The 23,206-nt window shown below is 34.3% G+C and overlaps 3 protein-coding genes across 3 annotated transcripts; 2 read left to right on the forward strand and 1 right to left on the reverse strand.

The window, feature by feature from the left end:
- Positions 1 to 718: 718 nt before the first annotated feature.
- LOC108814333 (beta-hexosaminidase 3) lies at positions 719 to 7,084 on the reverse strand. The gene is made up of 14 exons (XM_018586879.2): positions 6,616 to 7,084; positions 3,916 to 3,990; positions 3,108 to 3,143; positions 2,906 to 3,017; positions 2,690 to 2,760; positions 2,472 to 2,602; positions 2,306 to 2,371; positions 2,109 to 2,209; positions 1,965 to 2,024; positions 1,841 to 1,874; positions 1,679 to 1,777; positions 1,518 to 1,577; positions 1,203 to 1,453; positions 719 to 1,116 (listed from the first exon to the last, which is right to left on the reverse strand). Exons 1-14 carry the CDS (start codon positions 6,958 to 6,960, stop codon positions 950 to 952), a joined length of 1,608 nt encoding a protein of 535 aa, XP_018442381.2. The 5' UTR covers positions 6,961 to 7,084; the 3' UTR covers positions 719 to 949.
- Positions 7,085 to 11,664: 4,580 nt separating this feature from the next.
- LOC108817937 (type II inositol polyphosphate 5-phosphatase 15) lies at positions 11,665 to 18,430 on the forward strand. Its single transcript, XM_018590763.2, has 11 exons — positions 11,665 to 12,609; positions 13,424 to 13,676; positions 13,900 to 14,710; positions 15,061 to 15,185; positions 15,595 to 15,679; positions 15,836 to 16,001; positions 16,104 to 16,144; positions 16,252 to 16,513; positions 16,934 to 17,057; positions 17,369 to 17,729; positions 17,812 to 18,430. Exons 1-11 carry the CDS (start codon positions 11,862 to 11,864, stop codon positions 18,208 to 18,210), a joined length of 3,375 nt encoding a protein of 1,124 aa, XP_018446265.2. The 5' UTR covers positions 11,665 to 11,861; the 3' UTR covers positions 18,211 to 18,430.
- A 1,497-nt stretch (positions 18,431 to 19,927) lies between these two features.
- On the forward strand, positions 19,928 to 22,364 carry LOC108816914 (polygalacturonase). Its single transcript, XM_018589472.1, has 4 exons — positions 19,928 to 20,383; positions 21,117 to 21,406; positions 21,498 to 21,726; positions 22,146 to 22,364. The coding sequence occupies exons 1-4, from the start codon at positions 19,928 to 19,930 to the stop codon at positions 22,362 to 22,364; spliced, it is 1,194 nt and encodes a 397-aa protein (XP_018444974.1).
- Positions 22,365 to 23,206: the final 842 nt, after the last annotated feature.

Raw genomic sequence — 23,206 nt, forward strand, 5'->3', positions numbered from 1 at the left:
TCCCACCAAATTTGGTGTAATGTGAATAGTATCACAACAAATTTAATGTAACACTATTCACCACACCAAATCTTTAAAATATATTTTATTCTATTTTATTCAAAAATATAGTTTAATTATTATTATTAGTACTTATTTCATATTTGTAACTAAACATAAATATATTGCATTATTATTTTTAAATTACTTTTACATAATTATTTTTAATTATCAAATTATTAAATTAGTAAAGGACTATTATCATTTAAGTCATATTGTAAAAATAAAATATCATAAATATATTATTTTGTTATGTACTTTTGATATTTAATAGTTTGTAATTTTGGATATAACTAATATTTTTTATAAATAAATACATAAAATATAATATTGTTAAACCAGAAATATAAATGTAAATAAATTTTATAAAACATAAAACTATCAAAATTTAACAAAAATAATATCTAAATGTCATAAAATAATTATTTATTAATCAAAAATAATAAAAATGCAAACATTTATTAAAATTGAAAACATCAAATAATATATAATATTAGTTTTGGTGTAGATGTGTTGTTATTATTGAAGATGGCAAAAAATATTTGACACTAGAACAACAAATTTGGTGTTGAAATTAAATAAAATTTGGTGTCATTGTTGGAGATGCCAGGTTGAAATAGTAACAATAAAACTGAGGTTTAATAAAATATATATATATATTCAAAACAATAATAAAATATGATTCAGCACCTACTATTATGAAGCTGAGTGATTATTATTCCATTTAAGATAAAAGAGATACATATTGGAGAATCAGTTAACATAGATAATCAAATAAAGACAAAAACTTAAATTTCCATCTCCGATTAAAATATCTAAACTATTTTATATTTGAATTTCACTTGATTGCTGGCTGTTGCTTGTGCTCAGCCTGACTGTAACATATTTTACAATCTAAATCATTCGATCATTACTGAGCGAGACATGAACCTGGTTCAAAAGGCGCGACTCGTCCTCCACCAACCAAAGGTGCAGCAGCAACTCCTCTTTCATTCAACAAGCATCTAAAGTGAGCCAACCTCGTAGTTACCTTGTCTGGATTTTCAGCTAACTTTGTGTAGGGTGTCCACAACCGCTCTATCAAACAACCAGAATATAACGTTATACTAAATGTAAAAATAAGATATTTTACAAGATGTATAAGAAAAGATTTATATATGTACCTGCTGCTGCGGCAGCACGAGGCCAAATTGTTTGTTCAATGTCAGAAGCATCAATATGTTCACCCCACATGCACACTTCACCACCAAGTACTAGACTTTGTTGCTTTTTATCCCTTATCATCTCAAACGGCTCGTTCGCGTAAAACATTTGCCACGGTGTGTCTATATGGTCCAAATACCATTTGTCTTGGTTACTCATTATGCACCTTAAACCGGCGGCCGTCACTCTCCCAACAACTCCTGTACCAAGCCTGATTCACCAAGTAGAAAGATAAGTATTTGTTGTCTTCTACACAATTTATGGTTTTCATTTACCAGTTGTGGACCACCGTTTTCGGGTTTAATTTGTTTCCAAAGTTGTTGAAGGTTTCTTCCCTACAGTATATAATTAATATTAGAGCAAAATGTAGTTACTAAGACAAAGCTCCTTTGCTTAGCATTTTTTTTACTTTCCAATGAAAGGATATTTAAATTACCAGTTGATGATTTCATATCCGTGTGACGAAGCGATCTTTTGCGCCCGCAGTACGAAATATTCATAAGCGTCTGCTTCAGTCATCCGATGTTTTTTTAGCCTGTATGTTAATTAGTTAAAGTAATTAATATGAGCAGAAAAAATGTGTATAAAGTGTCATTACCATTTGGATATTCGCGGTGTTGTAGACCAGCAAGCTGCAACGAAAGTACATGTAGTCAATACACCAGGAAACTAACCCACGATAGAGAAGAAATGTATTTGATAAACAGTGGATAATTTCTTACTTGTATTTACTTCATCACCTCCCAAGTGGATAAATTTAAATTTAAAGATCTTGCTGAAATCTGAATAAGATATTTCCATTAGAAAAAGTTCGGTTATGCATATAAATATGATTAGCCGAAAGAAAGTCTTTTTAAAAATCGTACCAGAGAGAATGCCATCGATGAGCTTGAATGTAAAGTCACTACTCACGTCAAGTGGTTCTTGACAATTTTTGGAGGGCCACAAGGAAGGATATCCCTTTCCCCTGTTGTTTATTTATTAGAATGAAAATTATTATCATCTAAAATAAATTTGAATATAAGGAAATTGATAAAGAAGAAGGGTAACAAAAAGAAATTACCATGAGAGAGCGTGTCCTGGAACATCAATCTCAGCCAAGACATGAATCCCTCGTCGCCCAGCATAACTATTAAGTATATTTACATACAAAAATAGTTCAGATATGTGATTCCTAACAGTCATTTATAAATGTTTATATATATATATCATTATGAATCCAACATTACTTGACGATCTCTGCAGCGTCTTCGAAAGTGTATCTCTGAGTGGGAGAATAAGCGCCATTCCATAGCTTTGGATACGAAGGAATCTCCAAGGGAAATGACTGTGTGTCCACAATGTGCCAATGAAGCACATTCTACACACAAACCAACCAGAGTATTGATTATTATAAATGATAAGATTTATCAACCAACCAAATTGAATAATAAAAAAAAGAGCTTACTAGCTTGGTGTATGTCATGGAATCAATTACGTTCTTCATAACAGGTAGTGGCAAATAATGTCGGGATGTATCTGTAGCAACAAACAATGTCTCATATCTTATATATACTTCATCCATTTCACATATGAAGAGAAGATATTGCAATTATATTTATTATATCGTAAAAACAAGGTGACTATATATTGGTAAAGTTTAGTTAATTGAAAACTTGCTTACCGATCAAAAGACCACGGTAAGAGAATCTGGGCTGGTCTGTGATATTCCATGGAGTCATTAAAACTTCTATCACCTTTTTCTTCATATTAAAATGGCATAACTGGCTGAATGTCTGCATTTATAATTTTATTTATTTATCAAACTAACTACATCCTTCTTTCGTAAAAAGAAAACCTAAGTTCAGAAAATAATAAACACAAACCTGTAGGCCATGCAATGCACCGTAAACGCTTTTTGCCTGCGTTGCAACACAGATATTAGTGGAGAGGTTCGCCAACAAATACTAGTGGAATAACACACTATCATATCTTTTCATGTTTTTTTTTACTATTATCTGAATTAATGGCCTGTGTATCTTTTTTTCTTGTCACTATTAATGGTCTGTGTATCTATTTTCTAAATTAAAAACAAAAGGGAAATAGTAATTGATTGACACATAAGCAGACACGACTTGTGCTTGCATATTTGTATTCTAGTACAAGAAAGAACAAACTATAAAGAAAAGACCATACTAAGCCCATCTTGGTTAATATGGTTCACGTGGAGGCAACCATCGCAGGTCCTACAGGGGCCTCTATTGTGATATATGGTGGCCAGAAATAATGGATTTTTTTTTTGTTTATCTTTTAAACTCGAAGGTCATGAGGAATTATAAAAGATATTATTTGTTGATGTACTGGCGACAGAAAATGAAATATTTTTTTGAGAAATGAAATATTTATAATTAGAAGGAGCAGAACTGCAACGTCAAATAGAAGTATTGTATTTTCTCTTCTTTTTTTGATGTATATATGTATATATTTCCCGTGGAATCAATTGGGTGTCGAACTCAACTATAAAAGAGAGCACAAAGTTAAAGCAAAAAAAAAAACTAAAAAAGAAAGCAACCAAATACTTAAAGTTGGTGTCTTTTATGGTTATAAAGCTGAATTCACTTTTAAATCTTTTAATGGATATATAATAAACTGATAAAAGGTATAGTTTTTAGTTGGTGCGTGGGAACTACTAACCTCAAGTTGTGCATACGACGGCTTCCCTTGGGATGCAACCACTAATCTGTACGATTCATCTGCTCCATATTCCAACTGCACCATACAATCACACAGATTTTAATAATAACAATAATATTGTTGGGGTTTTTAAAAATCACACAAAACAATATTTTCTTTAAACTCCGAATGGCCAAATGATCAGAAGATTAATCTCATAACCATAGCATCAAAGAACTTTGTTTATTTAAAAACAATAAAACATCAAACTCTTATTAAAATTAAAACCTTGTGAGTCAGTAGATACCAATCACACAGATTTTAATAATAATAATAATAGTAATAATAATAATAATATTGCTTGGTTTTTAATAAAATTAAATCACGCATACTGTATTTTCTTTAAGCTCTTCAGAGCAGCTTCAATACTGGTTTTTTAAAGAAATTCTTAACTTAAAAAAATCATAAAGATATTAAATAAAAGGAGCAAAAATTCTTAAACTAAGGAGGTTTAGAACCTATTGTAACATTGAAGCAAAAGATATATTTCCTCCGTTTCATATTATAAGTAGTTTTAGTTAAAAAATTTGTTTCAAAATTTAAGTAGTTTTAACATTTCAGTATAACTTTTGTATTGATTGTATATTGTGTAACCAATAAAAATATGTATGCTTTTATTTAACTGGTTGAATTTGTATATTAAAATATATTTTTTTTAAAGTAATAGCTTTATTGATACTAATGTTTTTATCTAAAACTATTTACAAAGTGAAACAGATAGAGTATTTTGTCAATGTTTCTTGATTTTTTTTTTTGACAAAAGGGTTTTTTAATGTTGCTCTAAGGCTTTTACCAAAAAGAAAATGTTGCTCTAAGGGCCAAATGACAGTTCGTATTAACATCGAGAACTCTGTTTATTAAAAACCAATAAAACATCGACTTTTTTTTTGAAGATAGTAAAACATCGATTTTTATTAAAATTAAAGCTTGTGAGTCATTGGATACGAGATAATTTGTCGAAGTCAACACAAACAAACGATGAATTCATTATCATAATTCATAAGTCTAATATTGAAATATTCGTATTTAAAAACTTAATCAAAATTTTAAACCCAAAATATAGGTCACTACTTTTATAACCGACTTCCAGACTTGCACTTGTTCATAAGAGAAATTAATAAATAGAATTAATTACTGTCTTTAACCATTATGAACTTGGATTACTAATTACTATCATACCGCGTGGATCATAAAGAAAATGATCTGATTAAAATCTGGATATGGGATTCCAATGTTGCAGATTGGGTGGATCTCTGCAATCTTATCCTTGAACTAAACGTATTATTCTACTCAAATCAAACAGTAATGCACATGCATCCTTATTTTATTTTAAGGAAAGTAATGATTCAAGAATTAAACTACTCATAAAAATTGCAGATACGACAAAATAAAAATGTGTACTATTTACAATCATGTTTGGAATTTGAATTACGATATGCGTAATGCTACTGATCCGAAGATAACATCAAGATAATTATTTAAAATGTACACATATTAATTGGAACTTATTTTGTGATAATAATAATACTATCACAAAATATTACTTATTTTGTAGTGTTTTTCTTAAATTAACAGGAGATTCAAGCTAAAGTCATAATCCCTCTATAACTACAATCATGTAAGAGCATTTCCAACTCATTGCTATTTTCACTTCTATAATAACATTTAGAGGTGAAATTGCTCTAACCCACCTATATTTATTTCTCTATAATAGAGATCTCTATTTTTCCCTCTATTTATAGAGGAAGAAATAACATTCATCTATTTTTTACTCTATATTTTAGAGATTGCTATTTTAGAGGAATACATTGGAGCATATCTCACCTCTATTATAGAGTTCCTCTATTTTAAAGGTAAAAATAGCAAAATACATTGGAGATGGTCTAATATCGGTTTCATCGCATGTCATTATAGCAAAACAATACTTGATCAGTAGCATTAACTATTTTGAGATAGTGCACTATATTTTTGATTATTTCAAAGTCACGTAAATCATGTTTTCCCAGTTTTGTGCCAAGAGTTGAGAACTTTAATTATTCAATTAAGAAGTCCGTGACTGCGGTGGACCACCACCACACAACCAACAACTCGCCAGACATCAATCAGCAAAACCAAGCAAGCAAACATTAAAATAAACAAGAAGTTGGAGAATCGATATATCTACTGATCTACAGATCCATTAAAATCTATTTGCTGACGATATAAAATACTCTATTTTTAAATACTCTATTTTAAGCAATAAGAAATCATTCTACTAAGATAATGCCACTAGTTACTCGTAGGCCTAGTTACTAGTTACAATAGTTAAGATGCGAATGGTGAACATTTTAGAGCAGACACGATTGGAGTTCAAAAAATAATATAATTTCATAATGAATTCCAGTTTAAAATATCTTCAGATAAAATGCGATGACAATTTTCTATAAGAAAACAGAGAAAATGATCTTCATCCACAAACAAAAACGGAAAGAAGAATATTTGTTTTGTCAACTTGACTTTTTCCTCTTCTCCTTTTCAAGATTTCTTTTACGTTTTACTTTTAACTGTTTTTATACTTTTTCATTTAACGTAAGCAAAAGTATTTATTTTTTATTTTATTTTTATTTTTTACGAAAAGAAATCTATTTTATTCGGTGACGTGAGTGGATGAATGAAACTAACCTCATCGGTGGAGGAAGATATGATGACGTGGAGTCCCTGAAGCAGGGAAGATCCGTCGGAGCCTGAAGAGTTCCGGTGGCCGGAGACGACGTGGCTCAGCCTCACAACTGCAAGCATTCTATCGAATCCTTCTTTCAAAATCGCTGAAGGATCCTCGTACTTGCTTCCCTCCGTCACAAGCTTGAAATCTTCGCTTAGATACATTCTCCGGCCACCGTGGTTAACTTCCGCCGGTAACGGCCAAATCCTTAACTTTTCGATGTCCTCAAAGGCGGAGACTGCCCCGGCGATGAATAGCAAAAACAACGGCGCAACGCCGGAGATCTTTGTGGCTATACCTCTCATTTTATCTCTCTCTCTCTCTATCTCAGTAGATAGCAAAAAAAAGTAAAATATCAAAAATGGTTTTTAATATATAAGAAAATTTCGTAGCAGAAATGAAGGGGAATCTCAGAATTCAAAGCTTAGAAATCTCATTCTTTATATAGACAAGTGATATCTTTTTTTTTTTAACAAATATAGACAAGTGATATCTATTTTATTATAAATGTCTTTACACGTAATTCTCAAAAATGTCTTTACACGAGTTAAGAAAAAAAATTGTGATACCTTATTCTATATAACTACACCTTTTTACCTATTTGATAAGCTGAAATACTAGGCATATTAAAGTGATTTTTTTAAGTTCTTGTTTGTAATAAAAATGATCTGTCTAGAAGAAAATAAATGTCATTTATTTTGAAACATAGATAATATTTATTTACATGTGCATTGAGAACTATATATAATTCTCATGAATAGCTGATTTTACCCTCTAAATTGACTAAATTTGGGGCTGCATAAAGAGTGTTTTCTGAATTAATGTTAGTTCATGTACCATATCCTAGAAATGCGAAAATGGATTTTCTTATTAATAGTAAAAAGTAAATTATATTGCTTTTTGTTTCAAAAGTATATTACATTGTCTTGTAAATATTTTGAACCGTATATGAGAATGTTTTATATATTAACGATAAAATTTTGTGTTTGATGAAGAGATATGGATGGACAAAAAAATTCAATAATATAGTCTGCTATACATAAGAATATAGTTTCATGTTTTCTGATGCGTAGAATTTTATTTTAAGTAACATTTCTACCCAATGGTTAAAAGTTAATAAAACTATCGATATTTGCAAACAGAAAGAAGAAGAAGAAGCAAAAGGTGTATGAAGAGAAATAGGTGAATCCTTGAAGACCGTTTTCGTTTATTTGTTAGTGATTTTGGTGAGAATTTGGTAATATTGATATTGTTGATGTGATTTTCATTGGTTTGGTCAACTGAGAGCTTTTTTTTTTTTTTTTTTTTTTTTTTTTTTTGGGTGGTTACAAAAAAAAGAGAGCTATTTTTTTGGGCAGAAAAAAAAACGAATAGCTAGAACGGATATTGTTTGAGATTATTAATTTTCTTAGTATTCTCGCAAATAAATTCACGTAAATATATTGTTAAATTGTCAAATTAGAGATGATTTTTTTTTTGTAATTGAAAATAGATTGCTATTGATTTGCGTGTATTAACTCTTGAAAAGGACAAACAAACTTTGGATGTCTAACAAGTGCTAAGTTGAACCAATGTGATATATGGCAGAGCAAGATCTATTCAACATATTATGTAGATAGAAGCAGGCATTGCAAGACTGATGATCTTGTGTGAGACTTTGTCATAATAATTCAAGACAATGCGATCAAACTGAAATCAATATGAAGGTGGACTTAGCTTAAACTTCAGACGAGACTGGAAATTCATATATGTTCACGACATATAACTGGAGAGTGGAGACAGTGATGTAATGGATGAACTTTCTCCTATGACAGGTGGAAGAGTTATTTTTAGTGATGTGGACAAGAAAAAAATTATAGTGTTGGTTCCACTGAGAATCCAAACCAACCATAACCTGTGTGTTTCAAACTTGGAGAACGTGTGACGCTGGCTCGGGGTTTGGCGAAGCAACTGGTCGCTCCTCTAGTTGAAGTATCCGGCCCCTTTTTGTTGCCTAGGTTACATTTTTGGAATACCCCATAAAAGATTTTCTCTATATTTCCCTAAATCTTTATTTTATGTCATGTCTACTCTCCTTTCGTCATAAAGTGTGGAATTAGTCTAAGGAAAATCTTCAAAGAAACAGGTCCCTCTGATTTCGCAGGTAAGAGATCAAAACACAGCCCAAAAGTTACCATCTGCGGAAAAAATTGATTTAACTTGCTATTATAGTGAATTTTCTGCTTGAACTGGATTCTCTGAAGGTGAAAGTTTCTTCGCTCTCGTCAATGAATTTATTGTTTGATGATGGCTTGAAAAATCACATTCACTAAAACCGGTTTCAAGGCTATTGATGCAACCAGAAGTATAGTTATGCTCGGTGTTAGAACAAGCAAGAACTATTATAAACGAGAGGCATCTAGTAAATATTTGGTGTATGTAAAATTTCAACTGATCTCTGGTGCAAAAAGATGGGACATGTTAGTTTTAAGGTTCTAAGTCCACTTCAAAGGAAATGTGGTTCAAAGGTACATAAACTGGAGATATTTTGGGCAATTTCGAATCTAACGAGTTACCAAAAACTATGAGATTAATCTAGGGCAATTGCATCACATATACAAGGAATAAAGTATAATTAGGTATATGGTATATCAACTGTTTCTCTTTCAAATATACCTATGGTACCCCCAGGTCTCCCACTGTCAGAAATCACTCCGCTTTTCTTTTTTTCTTCTTTCATATTTTCTCCTCATCCCAAGCTTTGTTATCGTCGTCGGTCTCCGACCAACCCCTTTCCTTCAGAATCTGAGCGCCGTGACGGAACAGATGCGGCTCAATATTGTTGGTAATGTTTCTCTCGATCTGGGGCGGTTCCATATGAAAGCTCCGACGCTCTGGTTACAGTAGTGGTTGTCAGTGTTAGAGGGTGACGGTGACGTCATTGGAGATTCCGCTATCCATCGGATTAGGGTTTGTCCCGATTGATGCGAGATCTTAATTTGTCGATGGCGGTTCTCCGGGACCTGTATCCTCCAATCAATAGTTTGATTCGTAGGAAGAAGATTATTGATGCATTAAAAGTGGTGAAAAGTGAAGGTATCAAACCGTGGGGGCGAGCTACACAAGCTAAGGTCTGTGGCTTTTTGAATGGAAAATTGATAATACTTGCATTCTTATTTGAAAAAATGTCATCTTTATCATTGATTTTCAGCTTGGAAGCCGTCTGGTAGAACTATTAATAAAAACAGCTTATGTGCAACCCCCTTGACCCAATCAGGATACTTTATACCCGAGTTTCGACCTGATGTTAGTACCACCAAAGAGATGGAAGGGTATGTTCTGATTAATTCTTTCTTCTTTGGCTCCAAATTGAGAACCTCATACTCCCACGTTGTTTATGGCCTTGTGTTTTCATTCTTACGAATGTATATTTTCTTCAGATATGACAAGGGTGGCTACTTGTTTTTGCGTTCATATCTCAAAGCGTACACACGGATCCAAGAAACAGCAAGATGCACTTAAAATATTAGTTCCAAGGTGTTTGGTATCTCTGTTTCTGTTGGTTTTAATTTTGAGTTTTATACTTTAATCTGGATTTATCTTGCTGTTCATCTTGTTCTTTGTTAGTTTTTGATTCCCTGTAGTAGGGCTGTAATTTCTAGAAAATTTTTATTTCGCCGGTTTTCTTCTTTCCGGTGACGTTAATGTTAAATCTATGTATCTCCTATTTTTGTATCTTGCTTTGGTCAGTGGAGAGAGAGAGAGACTTTGTTCGAGTATGCATGGGGGCTCCGAAGTAAATTACACCTCTTCTACCCGCATCTGTTCATCCCGGACACCTAATTAATCTTTTTTTTTGTCTAGATCCGCAAATATGTTTCGTTTCATGTTTTTCCAGCCAAATTGGCCATTAATCTAATTAGTATTTTATTTATTATAATATTGAAATTAAATATACAATATAAATATAGTAGAATGTAATAGTTTCTGTGTATGTTATTATCAAAATTTAAATTTATTTTGTTTAACAAAAGGTCGAATCTATCTTATTAAAACAGAAACATTATAACTTCTTCTAGGTGGATTTTAAAGTTGGACCTTATGTAATTAATGCTATATTAATCTACTTATTATTAAACATGCCTTTTATAAATAATTAATATCAAACATTACCATAGTTTTTCATTTCTTACCTTATTATTATATCCACTACGCATGTTTCCTTATATTGCATATATTTTACTATAAACTAGATACATCCACCAGCATATTATACTATAAGATAGATTATTAATAATACATCTACTAACATATAATACTATACGACAGATTACTAATAATACAATATATTATTTGTATTCATTAACTTGCATCTATCAATATTAGCAATACTATGAAGACAACTAACTCTATACTTTTAACCTATAAACCATGATATACTAATTTATAACAAAAATGATATTACTGTTATAAATTAGTTTTTATAAAAAATATTTATAGCAGCAATTTGTTATATAAGATAAATTTAATCAAGACCCAAATCTTTTTTTCCTGTTCAGAAAAAAAGAAACCTACGAATATATACCATTAAATTAGCCAAAAATCTTCCGAATAAATAGTAACTCTCACCAACCCAAAAAAATGAATTAAAAATATAACAAAAGATATTATGTTTGAAATTTAGCTCACTGGATCCGTATAAATATGTTCATTTCAGATATGAGTTTTTCGAGTTCTCAACATTTGGATCTAAGTAGGTATTTGTTTTTTTTTGTCCGGGTCGATTTTTTCTGGTTCCGGATCATTCTAACTTTTTATATTATAAATCTTAAATAATATACAATATGTATATAAAATATGTGAATCAAAAGATAAATCCGCGCAGACGCGCGGATCATGATCTAGTTACGCATTAGTTTACAAAATCCATTTAAGACTTCAGCCGCCTTGGCATGTACAAAAGAAAAAGAAATAAAAATGTGATTCACGGTAGCCATATATAATCGAGGGAAATTCTCATCTAGTAACAATGTGATCATAACTTCTTCTTTTTTACTGGCCGGGAAAGAATAATAAGCAGAGGAGATTCGTAGCAACACGTTTCAAGCATTTCCTGCTTCTCAAAAAATATCTCTCTCTGAGAGGCTTTACCGAATCAACAAAAAAACTTCAATCTCTCTAAATCTCTCTGTCTCGAGTCTGCTCAAGTAAAAAAAACCTCCAAGTCATGGGAGATCCCCAAAACGACGACGTCTTCTCCTTCTTCACCACAACCAACGACTCCGACTTCTCCTCCGCCGCCGCGGCTACTCCCTCCACGTTTTTCAACCCTTCCTCTTACTCCTCCTCCTCCTCCTCCGGCGACGAATCCCACCCCTCCGCTCCCTCCCTCGACGACAGCAACAAGCGAATCGACTACATGATCCAGTTCCTCGACCGTCGGCTCAGCCAAGACGGCAATCTCGACGCGATCGGACCGGAGAGCGACGACCCCGCCGACGGCGGCTCAGATTCTCTCCCGGAGTTCGTCGGGAAGTGCGGCGGGACCGGGATCTTCAAGGTCCCGATCAGGTCCGCGGTCCATCCGAACCGGCCTCCCAGCCTCGACGTCAGGCCTCATCCTCTGAGGGAGAGTCAAATCGGACGGTTCTTGAGGACGATGACGAGTACTGAGAGACAGCTGTGGGCCGGGGCCGAGGACGGTGGGCTGAAGGTGTGGGACTTCGAGGGACTGTACGGAAGCGGGAGGGGATCGGAGGTGGAGGATACGGCGCCGTATAAGGAGACTTCGGAGACGGAGATTGGGTCTAGTGTTGTGTGTATGGTTGGAGATGAAGGTAGTAGAGTTGTTTGGAGTGGGCATAGAGACGGGAGGATCAGGTGTTGGAAACTGAGAGATGATCATGTGATTGAAGAAGCTTTATCGTGGCAAGCTCATCGTGGTCCGGTTCTCTCCATTGCCATCTCCTCTTACGGTGAGTCTTTAGGCGTTTTAGCAATAGATATGGATTAAGTAGTTAGGAAGACTGGATGTTGATATTGAGATTCTTATTGTGGTAGTCTTGGCTTCAGGACCAAATTGATGTTATTTGTTAGCTAGATTCTGTTTGTGTTGTGAGTCGTGACGGACCAGATGCCTTCCTGGTGCTCTAGAGCCAGATCGGATGCCCGTGCTGCGGGTTAGATGCTCAACTAGAAGTAGATGTCTGTCACCAGAAGACTTTTGGGAGTAATCAACAAAAAAAAAATTCTTGGACTTAGGTCCAAAGCGGATAATATCATACTAAGCAAGGGTTTGGACATCTGGTGCCTCTAGTTGAGCGTCTGGTCCTCAACACGGGCATCCGGTCTGGCTCCATCTGGCTCAGAAGAGCATCTGGTCCGTCACAACTGTTTGTTTTGCTGACTAACGCATATTTTGGCTCCTCTAGAGACTAGATCTAGTAGACAAGTTGGCTAGAGTTTTTATTTTATGTAGTCTACAAAACGTTCCTGTCAATTTACTTGTATGGTTAGACAGTAAATATAGTAATGATTCTCTACTGCTTCCATTTATCGTTGTTTGACTCTAAATGTTCGGGGGGAAAATGGTGGGTTCTATTTGTGACCTTGAAACTTCATGCACTTGATCTTCCTTGGGTGGATAGATGATCTCGTTGAGTTAGCCTTTTACTGCCTATTGGAATCTCTTTTTCTACCTCTGAATATAAACTATGGAACCTTTGCAGACGATTTTTAGTGTGTTTAACCTTCTCTCATGTTTCGCAACTTTTGTTATCGGTTGTCTAGGAGATATATGGTCCGGGTCTGAGGGAGGCGCTCTTAAAGTTTGGCCCTGGGAAGGTCTGGGGAAGTCTCTTTCTGTAAAAATGGAACAGAGGCATATGGCTGTGTTATCAGTAGAGAGATCGTATATTGACCCAAGGAGCCAGAGTTCGGCCTATGGTTATGCTAATACATTGACATCAGATGTTACGTTCTTGGTATCTGATCACACTAGGGCAAAAGTATGGAGTGCTAGTCCCCTGTCGTTTGCTTTGTGGTAAGTCGGAAACCCGTTTTTTCTGCTTTTCTTATGCATTAGCCTTATGATTTTGACTGGTCTCCAAAATTTCAAAGCATTTTAATCAATACATTTGATAAACATTGTCTACTTTTGTATACCATTGACTGTGGTTTTCAATTGCTAGCCACAACCATTAAGTTTACTTGTATAACTCTGTTATGATTTTTGTTTGTCTTCTCTTTATTTATTTGCATGACAGGGATGCTCGCACAAGGGATTTGATCAAAGTGTTCAATATTGATGGGCAGATTGAAAATCGAAATGACATGTCCGTGTTTCCTGATTTTGGCACTGATGATGATACAAAGATGAGGATTGCCACTGCTTCAAGGAAAGAGAAAAGTCAGTCTTCTCTTGGATTCTTTCAGCGGTCGCGTAATGCTCTAATGGGAGCAGCTGATGCTGTTCGCCGTGCTGCAGTGAAAGGGGGGTTTTGTGATGATAGTAAAAGGACCGAGGCCATTGTCATATCTGCTGATGGACTCATTTGGACTGGAACTGCAAACGGTGTAGTTATGCGATGGGATGGGAATGGTAATTGCTTGCAAGAGTTCTCATACCAGTCTTCTGGTATTCTCTGCATGTTTACGTTTTGTTCTCGGCTGTGGGTTGGTTATTCCAATGGAACTGTTCAGGTATTGGACCTTGAGGGAAAGTTGCTTGGAGGATGGGTGGCTCATAGTGGTCCTGTAATAAAAATGGCTATTGGTGGTGGTTATTTATTTACCCTTGCGTATCATGGAGGTATCCGAGGATGGAATGTTACTTCTCCAGGGCCGATTGACAATGTATTGCGGGCTGAGTTGGCTGGGAAAGAATTTTTGTATTCAAGGATCGAGAATCTGAAAATATTAGCTGGTACGTGGAATGTTGGAGAGGGTAGAGCATCAACCGACTCAATTATATCTTGGTTAGGCTGTGCTGCAACTGGAGTTGAGATCGTAGTTGTTGGACTGCAAGAAGTTGAAATGGGAGCAGGAGTTCTTGCAATGTCCGCAGCAAGAGAAACAGTAAGTTGCCGTTTACCTAGTATTGCTGGGAAAGATTTATGTCTTAATTGTGTTATGTGTATGCCATTCTTCTGGCTGATGCAACACCAATGCTATTTAAGTTATGCAATGGTTAACTGCCTCAGTTGATTGGCCTTCATTTTGCGTGATCCTCGTGACATTTGTTTTGCATTAAGTTATTTCTAGTAAATATATTTTTAGAAGCACACGGGCGCGCCCACTCACACACATCTTTTTCATTCTCTTTCTGGTTAAGGAATTAAGTTTTTTTATGCGACAAGCTAATAGCCTATCTGTAAATTTCGTTTTGGTTTTCTGAATTTCTCAAATCTGTTTCCTCGAAAATGCAGGTGGGACTTGAGGGTAGTCCACTAGGTCAGTGGTGGATGGATCTGATAGGGAAAACTTTGGATGAGGGTTCATCGTTTGTTCGTGTTGGCTCTAGGCAGCTAGCAGGGTTGCTCATATGTGTATGGTTAGTCCTTTTTTAATTCACTTATATCTGCTCATTTTTTGACAATTTATGTTTATAGTTGAAGCATACTCCGTGGGTTGTTTAATTCTCAGATGCCAAATGTTCTCTTTCAGTCTCGTTTAGGGAGCAGTTCTTAAATAACAGCATGGGAATAACTTGTCATTTTAAATTATCTTATTTCAGATATGGTTGTTTTTTATTTGTTTTTCTTAAAATATTTAGTCCTAAAGCTAAGGAGAGAGAATAAAGATTTCGGTGTTACTTATCCTTCTTTGTTAACTCTTGAGGATTTTCCCCCCAATTTCTATGCTGCATACTTTTTTCTCTGGCGCGTGTTTTACCATTGCACTTGCCAGTATTGAATGAACTTGATAATTTTATATTCTTATAGAGGATTATACATTTTCAGGGTTAGAAATGACCTTAAGCCTCACGTGGGAGATATTGACGCTGCTGCGGTTCCTTGTGGTTTTGGACGAGCGATTGGTAATAAGGTATGGCGCGTTTTTGGCAATAGTTGCTGACGAATAACATCAACGAAAAATAGGGGATTATGTCAAATATTATTTTGATGTTAACTTTTATGGTTCCACTTTTTAATTTCTTTATCATCTCATCTCCATAATTACAGAAAAAATTTGTCTTTTCAGGGAGCGGTAGGTGTTCGACTCAGAATTTATGATCGAATACTGTGCTTTGTGAATTGTCATTTTGCTGCACACCTTGAAGCTGTCAGCCGGCGAAATGCTGACTTCGACCATGTTTATCGAACAATGGCCTTTTCACGCCAGTCTAGTTCACTCAATTCAGGAGCTGGTATGCTGCGAAATATATTCCTCTCCTGCTCTGTTGCCTTCTTGGCTTATCGATTTTGGCCTATTCATTGGTCTCTCTTGTTCTTGATATCTTCCATTGCAGCTAGTGCTTCATATGGTGTTTCAGTGCCTCGTGGTGGAAATGTACGTAGTTCCTTTGCTTTGTTTTAGTTTTTTTTCTTCCTATCATTCTCTTTCAGAGACTGTTATGTGTAATTTTCTTCAAAAGTCTAAAAGCTATATTTTCACAGGCTGTCAACACATTTGAAGCGAGGCCTGAATTATCTGAAGCAGACATGATCGTATTTCTTGGAGATTTTAACTACCGCTTGGACGATATAACTTACGATGAAACAAGGGATTTCATTTCTCAAAGATGCTTTGACTGGCTAAGAGAAAAAGACCAGCTACGTGCTGAAATGGAAGCTGGGAATGTTTTTCAAGGGATGCGTGAAGCAATTATCAGGTTTCCTCCAACATACAAGTTTGAAAGGCACCAAGCTGGTTTAGCAGGTCAGTGATTTTCTCTTTGTTGCTTCTAATAATTTTCCTATGTATAATCATAGTTCAAGGTTCTGTTCCAAATCTTTCTTTTTTTTTTCTTTCATCGTTCCAAATCTTACCTAAGTTGCATTATGAATTATGAACATCCAAGTTTTTCTCTGCTAGGTAGGTAGCCTAGAACCTACAGGTCAGTCATTTGAAAAGTTGAGAATGTGGATTTCTCCTTAGTACAGTAGTTACTTACAGAGGAACACTACAAACTATAGTTTGAAAAGTTGGCCTTGCATCTGCTTAGGAAGTTTGAAAATATGTGATAGCAAACTTTCTGCTGGCTTCTATCATATGGTCACATGATTTTTCAATGGGAATTGAGCGGCTACTGATTTTCCGAAACCGTGTTTGAACATTGAAGCTGTGTGTTTTTTGCAGGATATGATTCTGGGGAAAAGAAGCGGATTCCTGCCTGGTGCGATAGGATTCTATATCGGGATAACAAGAGTCATTTGGGAGCTGACTGCAGTTTGGATTGTCCAGTGGTGTCTTCTGTATCACAGTAAGCTTCCTTTGATACGCTCAGTAGGTTTCTGTGTCAGTTCACGTTAAAAAAAAACAGAAAACATACTAGATACAGGATCACTGTAGGTTTCCATATGTTTTTATTAGATCATTAACAGATGATGAAAAGTGTTCCAGTCCTCATTTGAGATAATAACAGATTTTTAGCTTACTAATAACGAAGGACTTAAGCATATAGGTTGTCGGTACTTGAGAGTCCCTGAGATAGAGATTTGAATAAATCATGCTTTATGTGAGTGACCCTTCATAATTAAACCTCGAATTGAGACTTGCACTTGTTTTTGTAAGGTATGATGCATGCATGGATGTAACAGACAGTGACCACAAGCCCGTGCGCTGTGTATTTAGCGTCAAGATTGCCCGGGTGGATGAATCAGTTAGGAGACAAGAATTGGGGAACATCATAAACACGAATAAGAAAATCAAGGTCATGCTTGGAGAGTTGAGTAAGGTTCCAGAAACAGTTGTCAGCACTAATAATATAATTCTCCAAAATCACGACTCGACGATTCTGCGTATCACGAATAAGAGCGAGAAGCACATTGCTTTCTTCAAAATAATCTGTGAAGGTCAGTCTATCATCGAGGAAGACGGTCAGGCTCACGACCACCAAGCAAGAGGCTCTTTCGGGTTTCCCCAGTGGCTGGAGGTTAGTTCTTCTTTTGATTTCGAGAGAGCTTATTTTGGATTTTCGGTTTTCAGTTAAAAATACTTATTTTTTATGTGAACAGGTGTCACCAGGAACGGGGATAATCAAGCCGAACCAAATAGCCGAGGTCTCAGTCCGCCTCGAGGACTTCCCAACAGTAGAAGAGTATGTGGACGGTGTTGCACAGAACTCATGGTGTGAAGACACGAGGGATGAGGAAGTCATATTGGTGCTCGTGGTGCACGGAAGGTTCTCGACCCAAACGAAAAATCATAGAATCCGTGTGCGTCATATCCCTCGGTGTGCATCCACGGCAAAGAAACATTACGATGATAGACCCAAAACCTCAGGACAAGTAAACGCTCTTCATCGATCGGATTATCAACAGCTAAGCAATACGCTTGATGTGGTTGAGAAGTTAAAGGGACTTGCACAGTCCATTGAAGAGGAGCCACCTCTCTCTTGGAGGGGTCTTTTGTAAGTGTACATGTACATACAGTGGGATGAAACCAACGTCCTCCAATTTGCAACTCTTGCTTTTTATGGATTCTAATGGGGAAACTTGTGTGAAAAGACCACAAAAGAAAGTAATTAGCTTCTTGCGTTTTTTGTTTTAGAGGCTAATATGTTGTTGAGTAATGGATTTGTAATGTAACTTTTATTGTTGATGTATCTCTCTCAATAATACTTTGATAACTAAAGTGATGAATTTGTATTAATATTATTGAGTAGTATCACACTATAAATGACCATAGCAATCCGCTATTATCTAGCAATAAGATGCATTTTATATTTTTATTTACGAAAATGTCAGTGTATTTGCTCATTTCCTACCGAGCCACCGTATAGAGTAAACCCACATAAATGTAATAACGTTTGAGCTATCCTATTTTTATATATTTAAAATAAAATTGATACTTTTACTTTCACATTCATATACATTAATTAAATACAAATTCATCACTTTAAAGAAAAAAACAACCAATACAATGTTTTGTAATTTTGTTTGTATAAACTTTACAAATTATATTTATATATTTTATTATTTTAATAGGAACATACATTATTAAAAAAGTTTTTAAACATTTATAATTTTATTTAAAAGTTTTTAAATATTTGAACTAATCTACCTTTAGCAGATATTAAAATTATAAACTTATACGGTTTAATTAAGGGTAACGTTTGTACTTATGTAGCTATGGAAATTTATATTTGTAATAATAATGAATTATGCCAGTTATCAGTTTACTATAAAAGATGATAATATCCTTATAGTGTGAAGTGTGAACAAATTTCATGATATTTAACGTGTTTTAAGACAGAGCAACGAGCAAGTCATCTTTTTGTCAAAAAAACTAGCAAGTCATCTAAACCGAGTTGAGATGGAAATTCAGATAAACAGGCTTTTTGGCTCAATGACAGTATATGATTAATTAAATTTTGTACATTCTTTTATAAGCAATGCGATGCTTAACTTTCAACAAAAGCCTTTTCAATAAAGTAAGGCTTAAAAAAGGAACGAAAAACGAAGAAAGACCATGCATTATAACTGTTTTCTCCATAAACTTGGATAAATTAAAAATTTGACCAAATAAATAAATAAATTTAAACATGATATGGAAATGGAAAAAAAATAAAAACATGATATGGAAATTATCCTTGAATTACATTAAATTTATATTCTCTTTGTTTAATAATATGTGTATCCTAAATGTATACACGTTAAAAACATATTAAACTTTAATTATAAATGCATCATTTTCTATAATATTAGTGAAGGCTATAAATCTTATATATTGAATGATATAAAACTAAATTATGCAACGGTCATGGTTGTAATATAACATCTTATAAAAGTGATTAAAGTAGAAGTATCACTTCATACTTACTCGACTTATTATAAAAGAGAATATATTTTGAACGTTACGTACGGATGCTTCTAAATTACTTGGAAACCAAACAACTCGTTTTTCAAATACCGTAGAGAAATTGATGGCGACGCGCGCCGTCTGCTTCATATTATGATTCTTAAACCACAAAGAACCCTTCTTCTCTTTATCCAAAACCTTAAAACATATATATATACACATGTGCACACTTATAGAATCATCAAATATCTTTCACCGGAAATTAATACGTTTTAAAACTTCTATTCCATTCCAATAAAAATAAACACATTATCCTTCGTTAGAACACAAATGGCATCGTCTATAAGCTTGGTTCACGTCTTTACAATCCTTGTAACAATAGTCATGTCCCGTTTTGCTCAGTTTGACGCAAGAACAAGTCTTAATGTTCTGAGTTTCGGGGCGAAACCAGACGGAGTTGTAGATTCGACAAAAGCCTTTTCGGATGCATGGGACTCAGCGTGTCAAGTGGAAGACTCGGCCATGATTTACGTGCCAAAAGGAAGGTATTTGATTGGTCGAGTGCTTCGGTTTGAAGGAGAAAGTTGCAGAAGCCGTGAGATAACCCTAAGGATTGATGGAACTTTGATTGGTCCTGAAGATTATATGTTGCTTGGGAAAGAAGAAAATTGGATCAGTTTTGTTGGTGTTCACAATGTTACTCTTCTTGGAGGTTCTTTTGATGCTAAGGGGTCCACCTTGTGGAGTTGCAAAGCCAATGGTCAAAACTGCCCTGCAGGTGCAACGGTATGTACTCTCATATGTGTTAGCTGCAAAAAAAAAAAAAGCTTATTAAGTAATTCTGCAAAGTACAATTTAACTCAACACGAAACACAAATAGAGTTTCTTCGTTTTTTCTATTTTTCTTTTGTTTTTATTTTGAGTTTGCGTTTACCACAACTTTTGTTTTACATTTTAAAGGAAAGGATCTCAAAATAAACATATATGCCATATCATATACCAAAATATTAAAATACTACTCTTTAAGTATCAATTTAAATGGTGTTTAAAGATTTTTATTTTGTTTCATATCAACTGATGTATTCACTATTGTAAACAAAATTTAATGTCATTTGAATTTAGTGACCAACTACAAATATTATTATTTTTTCTTATTGGTTGAACTTATTTTATTTAATGCTACTTTTATGTAACCAATATAAATTATATGAAAATGTATTTTTATTAATCTTTATATAAAAACTTTAAAATCTACATTTTATATTTCTCAAATTAATATATGAAATCCCAAAAACTAAATTACCTAAACCCTAAAGTTAAATCTAAATTCCAAATTAGTGTCTTTCTTTAAGGTTTCTTAAATTGACCATTTTGAGTTTAATAGTTTTTGTTTTCATACTATATGTTGTTATCTGGAAGAAAAACTGATCATAATATCAAACACATAATTAAGAAAATGCAAACACAAATAAAAAAATTCATGACCGTACATAAACTAGATTATTTATATCAAACGCAGACAATAAGATTCATGGACTCTTACAACGTCAAGATCATAGGAGTATTGTCATTGAACAGCCAATTGTTCCACATAGTAATCAACCGTTGCAAAAATGTAAAGATTGAAGATGCCCGTATCATAGCACCAGGTGATAGCCCCAATACTGATGGAATTCACATTCAGAAATCGACTGACATCGAGGTCAGAAATTCTTCTATCAAAACTGGAGACGACTGTATCTCGATCGGACCCGGTACAAAGAACTTGATGGTAGATGGAATTACATGTGGTCCTGGACATGGAATCAGGTATATAAAATATAGTAAGACCTAAAGTGTGATATATTACAATTATTATTGGTCTAGTTATCTTGGTCTCAGATTATATTATTTTGTCCAGCATTGGTAGCTTAGCGAAGGGCCTAGAGGAGGATGGCGTGGTAAACGTGACAGTGAAGAAGGCAGTGTTCGTACGAACAGACAATGGGCTAAGGATAAAGTCGTGGCCACGTCTTAGCAAAGGATTCGTGGAGAGGGTTCGGTTCTTAGGGGCTCTTATGGTCAACGTCTCCAATCCTATCCTCATTGACCAGAACTATTGTCCTGGCGATTCTTATTGCCCTACTGAGGTCATTTCTCCTTTATTGTTTTTTTTTATATTGCTTAATGCAAAGCGAAAATTGGCAAAAACTAGAAAAAAATGCGATAAGTAACAGTTTTGTTAATAATCAATGTATTTTATATATTATTAAAATAAACATGACACTATTTAAAAGAAAACGATAAAGTTGTGATTTAAGAAAATACATTCGGTAAATGACCCACCACATTTTAAAAATTCTTCAATACCGATTTTGAAAATAGGAAACGAAGTTTGGTTATTTGGTACTCTTAGTTATTTTGTATTTATTTACATATCTTAGAACCTAACCAGATGATGAATTAATTTAATGTTCATGTGTGAATTGTTTTTTTTTTGAACTAAACATATGTGAATTGTTTCCAAAACATAAATGACTAATGTGAATAAAAATATATATATATTCAGGGGTCGGGAATCAAAATAAACGATGTAATATACAGTGGAATCATGGGAACATCGGCCAAAAAAGTTGCTATAAAGATGGATTGCAGCGAGCAATTCCCATGCACTCAGATACGAATGCAGGCAATTAATCTAACTTATCACGGTGGAGCAGCAACGACTGCTTGCATCAATGTTTCCGGTAAGCAACTTGGTTTGGTTATACCCAGCGGATGTATCTGAAGACTCTATTGGTTTTTCTTGACCAAGACTTGTAAAATCAAACATCACACACTGGTCGTACATAAAGTATATGTAGTTTTTTTTTTTGTAAATGGCCTTCATATTAAATACTGAAAAGGAAAATAAAAAACAACAAGCCCATGGCTTTAGTTCAGTTAGAGACAAGCCCAGTAATCTAATGAAACACATATTGCAAGTATATGTAGTTTATCAACAAACATTATGGGTTTGTATACTTTGTAATCATTGTAAATAATTCTTTGTATATATTTACAGCATGTGGTTGTAACTACTGTCTACTGACATATAAATAAAACAAGCTCAGCAGTTTCAGGCAAACGAATCATTGTCGCAATGCATATTATTCTTTTTTTTGTCACGGATCAATGCATATTATTCTAAACTAAGAAATTCGACACTCTACAAAAACGGAACTAACAATTTGAAGGGCCAAAGTCATGCTAATGATTAACATAAAAACTGAGAAAAACGCAGCCCACCAATCCAAACAGCCGTACCAAATGTTTAGAAGCAGGAAAGTTTTGAAAAAAAAAAAAACTATTCAACTAAGGAATCATAAGTAGATTGTTTGACATATTTACAAGTAGGCTACACAATCTCTTCACTAACCAATATCACCGAAAATGCATATATACATACACATTAATTAGTACATGATTTTTACGGAGTGTCCATAACAACATGGAATCAACATCAGTATTAACAAAGACCGTACAAGACAACATGATGTACAAGAATATCAATTTAAACATAGGAAAATAAAATAGTGAGAGTACTCATTAAATATAATGGAAATAAAAAATTGAACACATTTATTTTCT

This window comes from Raphanus sativus, chromosome 7 (assembly GCF_000801105.2).
Source record: "Raphanus sativus cultivar WK10039 chromosome 7, ASM80110v3, whole genome shotgun sequence".
NCBI classification, from domain to species: domain Eukaryota; kingdom Viridiplantae; phylum Streptophyta; class Magnoliopsida; order Brassicales; family Brassicaceae; genus Raphanus; species Raphanus sativus.